General features: G+C 49.9%; 1 protein-coding gene across 5 annotated transcripts in view; it reads right to left on the reverse strand.

The window, feature by feature from the left end:
• TFDP1 (transcription factor Dp-1) overlaps positions 1–12,451 on the reverse strand; it is a 42,654-nt gene that overhangs the window by 6,439 nt on the left and 23,764 nt on the right. For 3 of the 5 annotated variants that reach the window (XM_003799980.3, XM_023519203.1, XM_012811522.2), the window contains 5 exons: positions 9,540–9,646; positions 3,549–3,670; positions 1,655–1,820; positions 1,051–1,194; positions 345–413 (listed from right to left, as the gene is read on the reverse strand). In XM_003799980.3, coding sequence (XP_003800028.1) covers positions 345–413; positions 1,051–1,194; positions 1,655–1,820; positions 3,549–3,670; positions 9,540–9,646 — 608 coding nt within the window. The remainder of the gene's footprint in view (positions 1–344; positions 414–1,050; positions 1,195–1,654; positions 1,821–3,548; positions 3,671–9,539; positions 9,647–12,451) is intronic. The other 2 variants (XM_023519204.1, XM_023519205.1) reach the window with 1 other exon arrangement.

Here is a 12,451-nt window from a genome sequence, read left to right on the forward strand (position 1 = left end):
CTGGGCTGGATTTGAACCCGCCACCTTAGGTGTATGTGGCTGGCGCCTTAGCTGCTTGAGCCACAGGCGCTGAGCCAGATGCTCATTTTCTTATGATGCCATCCCTTCTGCCTGCCACCAAGACACCCCTGACAGGGACAGACACACCCAGCCTCTCTCTGGGAACAAGGCCAGGGCACCAGCACTTGCATGAGACAAGCTTGCTGGACATTTAGGAAATTCACACTCAGAATCCCAAAGCAGGGAATTGACCAGAGACACAGGGGGACCTGCCACAGGTCAATGCTGGGCAACAACACTGGTCATGACAACCACTTTGCCTCCCGAGATGAGTCTTTTCTTACCTGTAGAATAAGTTCTTGAAGTTGAGACTGCTTCTGTTTTATTCTTTCGAGTCTTCTCTGTCTCTCCACCTTGGAAAACCCAACCATAGATGCAAGAAATCATCACAATCGTCAATCTTCACATGTTAAACCCGCAGTCACACCACACCTAACGTTTACCTTAAATTCAGTGAAAAGGACACACACAGATCCAGAACACAGATGTGCGACAACACATAGGTGAGTTCTTCTTCAATTACCGAACTATACCTCTCTTCTCCTCACATTTCTTAGATTTGACTATGATATTAAAAAAATAAGTCCCAGTTGGGCGTTGTGGCAGGCACCTATAGTCCCAGCTACTTGGGAGGCTGAGGCAAGAGAATCACTTAAGCCCAAGAGTTTGAGGTTGCTATGAGCTGTGATGCCACAGCACTCTACTGAGGGTGACAGCTTGAGACTCTGTCTCATAAAAATAAAACAAAATAAAGTAAGTCCCACAAAGATTTAGAACTACCACTGTCCAGTCTGACACGCGCCAGTGGGCCTGGGTTGGCCATCCTCCCTCCCTAGCAGCCAGAGCCAGGCTAATGGGCACAAATGCACCTGACGCCAGGTGGCCGTGTGAGACTGTGGAAGCAGAGGATACCCCATAGCTCCCTGTCCAGGGCACATGCAGCCAAGACCCTCTGAATGGCAGGTGATGAGAAAGAAGGTCCACAGGCACCTCCAAATTCTGGCACTCCTGAGCCGAGTTGGTGGGCAGACCGATCCACTTGATCTCCTTCTTCTCCTTGGAGATGATGTTCATGGCCATGAGCACGTTTAAGGCATCATAGACTCGCCGTCTTATGTTCTTCTGGTCATAAGCCTGGGGAGACAAAGTTAATTTTCCCAATGATCAAAAAGCTTGTAGGTTAATACCTTACACTTGAGACATCATTAATTCTGCTCCAGGAGCCGCCATGCCTAACATGAACTCACAGGACGGCCCTGTCCTGTGTCATCAGGATAGGGGGTTCCCAGAGCCTGTGGCTGTGAGGCGGGGGCTGAGGGCCCTCAGTGTTGGAGCCCCACCAGCAAGAAGGGCTTTTCCAAGGGGGATGTCCGCATGCAGTGCCCTGCCAACAACATGACCACAAGTGGGTCAGGAAAAATTCTTTCACCTATATTTGGAATTTTCTGTACATATTTAAAATTCTGTTTCATATTTTTCTGTTTCATAAATTCAAATATTTAAATATTCTGTTTCATATTTAAAAACAGTGAACCATGTGGTGCTGTAAAGCCAGCAACACCTGCCCCATGCACACCCTGCCTGGCAAACTTACTGACTCGTTGGGTAGAATGTGGTTATCGGCAGCACTGAACTCAGCCACCAACTCGTCCGCCACCTCGTTGTAGGAGGTGGTCCCCTTCCTCTGCACCTTCTCGCAGACTTTCATGGAGAAGTGCCGCAAGCCCTTGCCATTCTTCTCTCCTTTCCTGTTGCGTTTCCTTTAAAAATACAAAAGAAAAAATAGAGGGCCATTAGCAGTCCTGAGAGTTTGCCCTAAATCAAGCTACACTGTCACCTAAAGACCTCTAATGAGCTACCGAAAGGGGCTGCACACTGGAGCAGCAGGTGAAGCTGAGCAGGCCAGACGCACCCAGGCCCCACAGGACACGCCCCCAGAGCCTGTGCACCGAGGAGCTCACAGCTGCCTGGTGCTTTCAAAGGTCAAAAATGAGCTTTTCCAAGGCTAGATCACGCATTTGTGTTTTCAAGTGTCAAGAAAAGTGGGTAGACATCCCCATCTTGCCCAACAAGGAGCTCTGGGCAAGAATCAGCACATGTCTGATGTATGTCAATGTGGCAAGCACCACTTTTCTAATGATACATCCAGCACCAGGAACTGTGAGCCACTTTAGGGTAAACTTGGGAATGTTTAGGGCAAATTGCAGCAGCCTGTAATTTCATAAGACAAATGTTTAGAATGTGACGGCCACTTGACGACAGGTGCAAACTGTGCTTCAGAAAAGGAGGGAGCTCAGTCGTGACTTCTGCTGGTCAGCACATCAAGGGAAAGGCCTCTGCACGTGTCTAACGGACTGAGTCTTGGGGTACTGACAATTTTTGCTTTAGAACCAATACAAATGTGGTTTTATAGCTTTGTGTTTATTTATTTATTTATTTTTGAGACAGAGCCTCAAGCTATCCCCTTGTGTAGAGTGCCGTGGCACCACAGCTCACAGCAACCTCCAACTCCTGGGCTCAAGTGAGTCTCCTGCCTTAGCCTCCCAAGTAGCTGGGACCACAGGCGTCCGCCACAATGCCTGGCCATTTTTTGGTTGCAGCCGTCATTATTGTTTGGCAGGCCCGGGCTGGGGATTCGAACCCGCCACCTTAGGTGTATGTGGCTGGCGCCTTAGCCACTTGAGCCACAGGAGCTGAGCCTTTGTGTTTATTTTTATTTATTTATTTTGAGACAGAACCTCAAGCTATCCCCCTGGGTTGAGTGTTGTGGCATCATAGCTCACAGCAACCTCCAACTCCTGGGCTCAAGCGAGTCTCCTGCCTCAGCCTCCCAAGTAGCTGGGAGCACAGGCGCCCGCCACAACGCCCGGCTATTTTTTGGTTGCAGCCGTCATTGTTGTTTGGCAGGTTTGGGCTATATTCGAACCCACCACCTTAGGTGTATATGGCTGGTGCCTTAGCCACTTGAGCCACAGGCACCGAGCCCTTTTGTTTATTTTTAAGGAAAGACACACAGCTGACCTTTGAGTAAAATCATTTCCATATCAGAGTTTCCTTTAGCAGAAGCAGAAGTTGGGCCAGGACCACCACATGGGACTGGGACCCAGGGGCCGTGAAGGTCAAATGCAGTGACTAAGGATGAACCCCTACCTGGTCCATACCCAGCACAGACAAGGGAAAGGGCTGAAGTTAATGCACGTGGACAAGGCCAGCTTCCTCCACCCTGGAGAGAGCAGCCACACCAGGCAACACGCAGGGGGCAGGCCCCACAGCCTGACTGTCACCATGGAGGCCAGCGTGCTCAGACCACATGCCTGCACTGGGCACACAGACTGTCTCCCAATCTGGGTGGGTCGTCTAGACAGGAACTCCGAAACGACAGATATGGGTGCCCAGGCCCTGGCACAACATGTGGCCATGGGGCAGGGTGTGTGAGGTGGCGGCTGCCCGCGGGGCTGCGACCCTGAGGGAGCGAGGGAAGTGCTCACCCGGCAGACCAAGGTGAGGAGTCGGAAGGCTGGTTCTGAGAGACAAAGTGAGTGTTGGGGGTGTGTGGGCTTCCTACCACCAGAGTGTTTGACGCTGCAGGTCTCTGAGGCGTACCAATTACCTACAGTCGGAAGAGACAATTCAGAACAATCAGTAGCCACCCGCACCAGCCGCCGCCCACGTCACCACTGGCTGCCTACAGCCACTGTGGAGTTTTGTCCACCACACAGCGAAAAAGACCAAGATAAAGTGACCACCCAAAGCGACACTTTGAAATGACGCCAGCGTCCGCTCTGTGTGTGCTCTCACTTTCCCTTTGTCAACCTCAGGCATCTGCTTCAATTAAAAAAGCAACGAGGACCTCTGGACAAGCTGGGAGCAGGGTAAGGCCGGCCTCCACCAGAGTGTGACCATCGCTGCACTCAGAAAGGGAAGTCAGCGGTAAGGATGGGGCGGCACAGGCCCCCCCCAAGACAACAGCACCGCCCTCCCACCCAGCTCTTCCCCTCCAGGATGTGGATGTAGATAAAATCCTATCCTTCTATGTACAAAAAGAGGCCAGAAAACAAACAAAAAAGAGCTCTCAAAAGAAAGGCAAGCACAGGGTGATAGCAGTTTCACCAACTCAACAGGACAACCACCCCAGGTAACAACCACCCCTATCACTAGGCATCTCTCCCAAGAGATGCTCTTGTGGGGCACATGGCTCTCAGATGGTGTCAGGGCAGGAGGGGGAAGATCTAGCACAGTCACAGGCAGTGGACACACACAGGACAAGGACAGCGGGGCTGCAGGTGGACCCTAAAGTTTACACCGGCCGCCACTGCTGACTGCCAGCCTCACACACACGGCACGTCCAGGAACAACTGCTCCTTCATTAAATGATGTGAATACTGGGTTTGTCTTTGACAACAAGGTCTTATCACTTTAGTTACATCAATTAATGTTCAAATGTTAACATCTAGGAACACAGGCATTGCCTTATACAGCCAAATAATATTTTGACTTTCAGAGATCATGTCTGTCTTGATTGGAAGTGCTATTCCTCAGCAAATGCTAGGTCATCCCACTTACTACAGATCAAAGCCCCTCAGTGACCAGTGTGGACACCAAGTTACTGCTCCCGGGATTGAAGCTAGACACCCGAGTAGGGGGCAGGGCTAGCATGCTTGGCTGCTGTAAGCTGGACAGTGCCCAGCTCCTGTCTTAGAGGGATAAATGTGTGACCTGCCTTGGCCCTGGGAACAGCTGACCAAGCACTTTCAAATTACCGCTAAGCCCAGATCACCTGTCACCCATGGAAAAAAAACACTGCAACTGAATTTATTCTTTTCATTAAATGCATATCTACATATTTACATTTCCAATGACCAAAGAGTCGTAAGAATGTTTTTCACTCTACGGAGCATCCCTCGTTAGGTAGCCACGAGATCAAACTAGGGGACTACAAAAATCAAACAAAAAGAGAACAAGTGTGCCATGAAGACAGTGAGCATCTCATCAAGTGTACTCTGCTCAGCACACGTGTGTTTATGTCTGGGCCCAGAGTTGCCAGGGAAAGCACATTTCTCATGTGTTCCTTGGTTAACACAGCAGGACACTGGGGCCTCCTGCCAGGGCACCCACTAGCACAGACTCCCAGATCCCTGTGGGGTAAACCCCCCCCAAAATTAAATGAAATGTGCTCTTTTAATTCCAGAAACTGAGCGAAAAGACTTGCAAGTATTATGCGCTTTTGTCGAGGCCCTAAGCGACCTGGGAAAACACAGTGGGGGCCAGCAGGCCAGGCGTAAAAACCTCCTACAGGGAACCCCGACTGTGTAGTCAAGTCAGCCTGCCAGATAAGGGTTGAAACGGCGCATCTATGCAGAGGACATGACTCAAAGGTTGATGTGAGTGAAAAGAAAAACTCCATCGTAATGATGTTGAGTAAAACACTCCATCTTAACTGCAGGGTCTCCAGTTAAACAGAGTCATGGAGCCTGTTTATGTATAGTTCCTTTAGGTCTTCAGAGAGGAACAGCCTGAGGCTAGCTTAAGATGGTTGTCTTACTTTCCCGGACTTTCTTTCTTTAGGCTAATCTTATGATGGCTATTTCACTTTCCCAGACTTTCTTTCTTTTCTATAGTTTAAGAATTAAGGATGTTAGGATTATTGATCAATGTGGTGTACATGACTAGCTCCCAATAAAAGGGAGTGGAAAATAAAGACATTTTCCTACATGCCATCTAAGAGTATGTAGTTTCTTGCTTTTAAACAATTCTAGGAGCGAGCTTGCACCCCCGGCCAAGCTGTCCTTCTCTCCTCGTGAGAAAGAACATCACCTAATACCTCCCTGCAGCACAGCTGGGACACATGCCTAGGCTCCACGTGAGACTGAGTGCGAGGAGCCTCACCAGCCCTTTCCCTGGGAATTAAACAGCCCCAAGACAGACAACGTTGTCACTGGTCCCTTCTGCCACCTCAGTCAGGAGCAGACGACCAACTGCAGGCTACATCCTAACAAGTCCCTCGTGAGTTGAAAACACTGCAGGCTGAAAAGTGCCTCCACCGAGCCCAGTGGCTCAGCCCAGCCTGCTTTAAACGTGCTCAGAACTACGTTAGCCACAGGTGGACAAAACCGCCCAACGTGAAGCCTGTTTATAGTAAGTGTGGAACATCTCACATCATTACTGAATGCTGCACCTAAAGTAAAAAGGAGAATAGCTGTCTCCCCAAAATGTGATTTCTACTGGACACTCCGGCATCACAGTAAAGCCAACAACTTGTGCAACAGAATCATTGCCAGTCAGGGGCTGACTGTGTCCTGCCAAAAACACAAAAGCTAGGGGCAGGTGAACAGCAGGTGCTCAGTGGTGGTCCTTGATGACCTTTCCTCGATGGCAGGACTTGCGTGGCCCAAGGTAGGCTCACCTTATGGGATGGGCAAAGGATGGGGTCAACTGGGAAAATCCCTCCCTTTCCTGTTTTCACCATCCCAGGCTCCTGGACGTCACACCTGCAGAAAGGCAGCGGCCCCACACCAGGGAAACGTTCTCTGTGCTGCTCTGCCCTGCACACGCCTGTCCTGGGCCTTGACCCACAGCGCCAGCCACCCACTACCCTAAGGGCCAGCGTGAGTTCCCCCAGGACACCCTTGCATTGCTGCCTCAAGCCCTGTGCGCTGGTCCCTCTGTACAGATCGTGGACATTTCACCCTCCTCACACACGCTGCTCTCAGACACCAGGGCTGTGGGCACTCTCTTTGACGGGAGCCAAGGAGGCTTGAGGGAGCCAGAGAAGGGGCTGAGAAGAAGGAGAGCAGGGATCAGAGAAGAGGAATAAGGGGGCCTACAACCCAGCATCTTTGCACCCCACACACAGAGGCCATGGAGCCTGGGAGCAGGTGTGGCAGGAGCTGCATGGGGCTCTGCAGTCACACGTCCCTTGGATTTAGTGATTACTTTTCCAGGAGGACAAGAGCTCAGATCCCACTCCCATGGAGCACAGGAGGAAGCCAGGCACCCTGAAAGCTGGCACCAGAAGTCTCTCTCCACATGCGCAGAGAAGGCAAAACCACAGCTTCATGCCTGGGTCCCCACTCCAGGGCTCTTAAGAGCTCCCAGCCCAGCAGGAAAACAGCCCAGCTCCCCATGTAGAGGGACTGAAGACCCCTCCTCTGGGCACCTCACCCTGCCTAACCCAGGAGCACTCCCCCTTCCCCCAGACCCTACCTCTCAGCCAGGGAGCCCCCGCAGCTCTCTCACTGACTCCAGGGCCAGCCCTGGTGTCTTCAGGCTCCCTCTTCTCTGAACCTTAATTTCACACACTCTAAAAACTGAAATTAAAATCACCTCTGTGAGGGGTGGCACTTGTGGCTCAAAAGGGTAGGGCACTGGCCCCATATGCCAGAGGTGGCGGGTTCAAACCCAGTCCCGGCCAAAAAAATTTTAAAACTCACCTCTGTGTATACTGTGATTCTACTAACACAAAGAATTAAAAAAAAACTAACAGACAAAAGTAAACTACAACATTTAGTCTACTTTATGGGGAGGACACTGCCCCAGAAGCTGAGCCCACTGGCAGCCTCCGGTGCTGTCCACAGCCCACACAACACCCCCTGCCTATAGGTGAAGACTTGCCCACATCTCACACCTTGGCAACCAGCCAGTCCCAGTTTGTAAATCTCTGACATTTGCAATGCATAAGTTTAATTCACAACAATGGGACGGCAATTACTAGCTCCACTCAGATAATTTTTTTTTTTTTTTGAGACAGTCTCACTTTGTCGCCCTTGGTAGAGTACTGTGGAGTCATAGCTCATGGCAACCTCAAACTCTTGGGCTCAAGCGATTCTCTTGCCTCAGCCTCCCAAGTAGCTGGAACTATAGGCGTCCACCACAATGCCTGGCTATTTTTAGAGATTGGGGGGGGGTCTTGCTTTTTTGCTCAGGCTGGTCTCGAACCCATGAGCTCAGGCAATTCACCCGCCTCGGTCTCTCAGAGTGCTGGAATTACAGGTGTGAGCCACTGCACCCAGCCCAAAACAGTTTCATTTAAATTAGCAATTTGACTTTTACATTGATAAAGTTTAAAGTACATCATTTTCTTCCCATCTATCTATGCCAGCAATAAAAATGGAGCTGTTGCTATGATTATTTGCCAAAATAAATTGCTGTGACTTCCAGACAGCACCTGCAACAGTGAACCTCACGCATCACAAAGCTGCACAGGAACCCAACCCTAGCTGTCATCACTACCTGAGAAGTGTGATTTGCCCAACATGTAGAGGGAATTCCACAAACTGCTGCTTTCAGTAACACACAACACTCCTCAAAGCAAAAGTCCATTTTATTTTACCAGGAGACAATGAGGCCCAGGAAGGGCAGAGCCACGTAGGGGGCGGGAAGGGGCCTCGCCATCCAGCCAGGACAGGCCCTGCTCGCTCCCCCTGCCACCGGTCAGCTCTGCCCAACACGCTCCTGCCTAAAACTCAAACACTGAGCTCTGCTAAAGGGATCCAGAGAACTTCAAGTGTGTTTAAACAAATGGAACTGTAGGAATGAATTTAAAATAAAGACTAAAGTGTAGAAACAATCAAAATACTATGGTATGTGGACCTGTTCTCTGTAAGGTAATAATGGGCAGTCCCTGAGTTACAAAGGAAACAGGTTCTGTAGGTTTGTTAAGTTGAATTTGTGTGTAAGCTGGAAAAGGTACATTTACCTATTACCTCTGATGGCCCCTGTTCATGAATATAAGTCGCACGTCAATCAACTGTAAACAGGGACTTAAAACAAGACACTCCATTCCTAAGTGTGAGCTATAGCTCACTCAGATGCTCAGATGTTTGGAATCCGGGGACTGCCTGCCACAGAAAGGAGAACTCCCAGACCACAGCAGACAGCTGGCACAGAGTTCCCGCCAGGCAACAACACCTGAGGACAGTGCACAGGCTGCAGGCTCTCTTCCCCCCAGGGATGTTAGATTCCCCAGAGAGGACACAGGACTAGGAGGGCCAGGGCAGCAGCACACTGGAGCAGGCTGAACAGGGCCAAGCAGAGGGCTAGATGCATCAGGGCTCGTCACACCAAAGCTGGGGGCCTATAGGAGCAGAGGGGGCAGCCCCCGGTGGCCAGAAAGGCCAGAGCATCATCTCAGGTCAGGAAGAAGCCCTCAGGCACCTGAAAAAGGTCCTGGGGACTGTGCCACTTCCCACCCCCAAGCTCCAAGGAGACAGCAGGGTTCTGGAGCCCACCAGAGAGGAAAACAAAAACAGATACTGAGAAAGCACCTAAATGGGGAGAATCAGTGTTGCCAACCCAAAGTGGACCTGCAGGTACCTGCAGCGGACAGACCAACTGGAACTGGACAGACACCAGTGACACACAGCATAGAAGTCATGGAGGACCGAGACTAACCTCTGCGAGGGACCCCAGGCGAAACCCACACAACTGTGAGCCCCTCGCCTGGCCCCATACCAGGACCCCCAGGACCCCAGGCGCCTTACCACTTGCTGGGCAATGTTGACATTGGACTGTCCAAAGGTTTTTGGCAAGAGCTGCTTCCCCAGTGGGTTTACCGTAGAAGGGTGAACGGCCACCAAGGATACCACACCTGTAACACAAGGACACGATGTCAAGAGTGGAATTTCTTTTCTAAATTAAGGCTGAAAGTGGCAGTTTTAGGAAAGTGATGTTTCCAATTAGAAATTCTTCCAATATTCCCATTTTAACACATGGCCCAGTTGCAAATACTTCCATTAAGCTCAATTCTCAACTTAAAATATTAGGGAGGGCTTCGAGCTCCTGGAAGGGCTGGTTCCTCCTCGGCCCCCTCTGAGGCTATCTCCTGCAGAATATGAAGGAGGGGTGAGAAAGTTTGCAATTCCATGATGAGCACAGAAGGGAATTTTAAAATTAGAATTAACTTTCATCTCCGCATTTCCCTACACTGTTGCAAAACCAGTTCAAAATCTAATGGTCCACTTTTCCTGAAGGATGTCACCTCTGTTTCTGGGACGAAGTTGCCTCCAGGAAGCTGCCACCACTTTAAACACAGATGCCCGTAGCACACACACACAGAAGAAGGCACACATCGCCCTACAGCACAGGCTGTGCACAGCAACTGTGCAACCAGCATCACTTTTGGTCCCAGAGACATGACAATGAATGAAAAATCATGAAATATTGTCTTTACATAAAAAATAATAAAACAAACCAGCACTGATACAATTCAAAAACCGTCATTAGAGGGCAGAGAGAAAGGAAAAATGCCAACTGGGTGGTGGTGCCCTGGGACATGAGGTGGAGGCACAATCAGGGTGCCCCCAACGCCCTACCACCTGGGAAATGCCCGGCGGTCCTGAGAAGAACAAGACTGATTTTCAGGTCACAGCAACATCAAGAAAGGTGGGATCCCTGCCCTGCCAAGAGCCTTCTGCCTGGATTTCCCTGAGAGACCATCCTCTCCCTAGACTACCTGCAGTTGGCAGGGAAAACCTGCAACCAGCCAGGAAGACTTGACACCTGGTGACCTGAAGTCTCATTTGGGGCTTTTTACAACCACACATATTAAAGAAATATGCTGCTTTTTATGAATTTTAAAGAAACAATAGACTCTTTAAAATATGTTAAATAACTAATTTTGCTGCTACATGTGGACACTGAATAATATTCCTTAATAATCTAAGTTGACCAAGACAATTAGGAAGTTATCAGAAAGACATTGCCTTTTAATTCAACTAGGTAAATAACAGTATTTTTACTAACCAACACCAACACATGTTTAAATTCTTTTGTGTAACTAAAACAAGATTATCTGCTTTGGGATTTTTATTTTGTTCTAAAAATAAAAATATTTATCTTAAGAAAATCAAATATTTACTTTCTAATTGTTTTAATTTATATGAAAGATGTTTTATTTTAGAATATTTAATAAAAAAATAAAGGCTGTATATACTTGAATGCACAGCAGATGGCTTGATGTGCATTCACATTGTATAATCATCACCAGTGTCAGATGCTTTAAAAAGCAAAATCAAAGGTACTCTGCTAGTCAGTGAATGATTAAAGTGCAGCTGGACAATTAAATATCACCCTTCAGGTTCACATACAGATGAACAAGCACTAAGTTTCCAAGAGTACTGAACTGATTTGTAACAAAAGATTAACATTTTGTTTTTCAATATGCAAATGAGCTGCTCATTTCAAGACATCTGAAGGTATCAGACCTCTAAGTTCACAAAAGCTTGTCAGTGCCAGTGGTCAGACAGCTCCCACCCTGTCCCACTGTCCCAGTATCAAACCCGGAGAAGTCAAACATCTGACCCACAGGACACCATGGTCCCTGCAGACAGCTAGACCCATGGCCAAGCAGGGCCCAGGCCACAGGGACGGAAGCCACACAGCCCCACCCAGGATTCCCATTCTCTGCCCCAGCGGGGATCTGGGGTGGCAGAGCAACGAGACCCTCAGGGGTGGCTGGGGCCTCTCACCCCTTGTCCCACATCCACTCCATCCCAGGCTGGCCAGCTGCCTACCCACACCCTGTCTTTGCAACCTAGTCTCTCTCTCTAGGACCTGGGTCAACACCACAAAGCTGTGGGGGTTTCTAAGAGTTTTCACAGCTGAGAAAGACAGAGCAACAGGCAGAAGGAATCCCCACGCCCTGTCCTGACACGAGGCAGAGGCACAACCCCACTGGCCACCCAGAGCCTGAGGCCCATGTCAGCCACAGGCAAGGGGATCCTGAGCACCCGAGGGTCCACCAAGCACAGACAAGAATCAACTGGGGGGGACCCTAACCCTAATCCACTGTTGCCCCACAGCACCCGACAGAGGGCAGGCACCTGCTGGAGGAGTTGGCTATGTACCTTAGAAATGGAAGGCTGTCAAGGAGGAAAACACCCCAGACCATGCATCCTGAAGGGGCCCAGGCTCAGGGCAAGGCCACTCCCTCCCTAGGACACACAGCTCAGAGGGCTGTACCTTCAGGGGCTCACTGCCAGCTGTGCTTCTGGCTTCTCCTGAGTGGAAAACTGTAAAGAGACAATAATAAAACAAAAAAACCTCACGCAGTTCACACAGATCTGCCCAGTCCACAGCACCCTGGCCACACTCCCTGAACAGCCCAGTCCTCAGCTCCCTGGCTACACTTCCTAAACTGTCTAGTCCTCAGCACCCTGGCTGTACTTCTTAAAGTGCCCAGTCCTCAGCAACCTGGCTGCACTTCCCAAAATGCCCAGTCCACAGCATCCTTGTTGAGCTCCCAAAACTGTCCAGTCCACAGCACCCTGGTTGCACTCCCTAAACTGTCCAGTCCACAGCACCCTGGCTGTACTTCCTAAACTGTCCAGTCCACAGCACCCTGGCTGCATTCCCTAAACTGTCCAGTCCACGGCACCCTGGCTGCATTCCCTAA

Source organism: Otolemur garnettii, unplaced genomic scaffold (genome assembly GCF_000181295.1).
Source record: "Otolemur garnettii isolate 467f Iridium unplaced genomic scaffold, OtoGar3 scaffold00161, whole genome shotgun sequence".
NCBI lineage: Eukaryota > Metazoa > Chordata > Mammalia > Primates > Galagidae > Otolemur > Otolemur garnettii.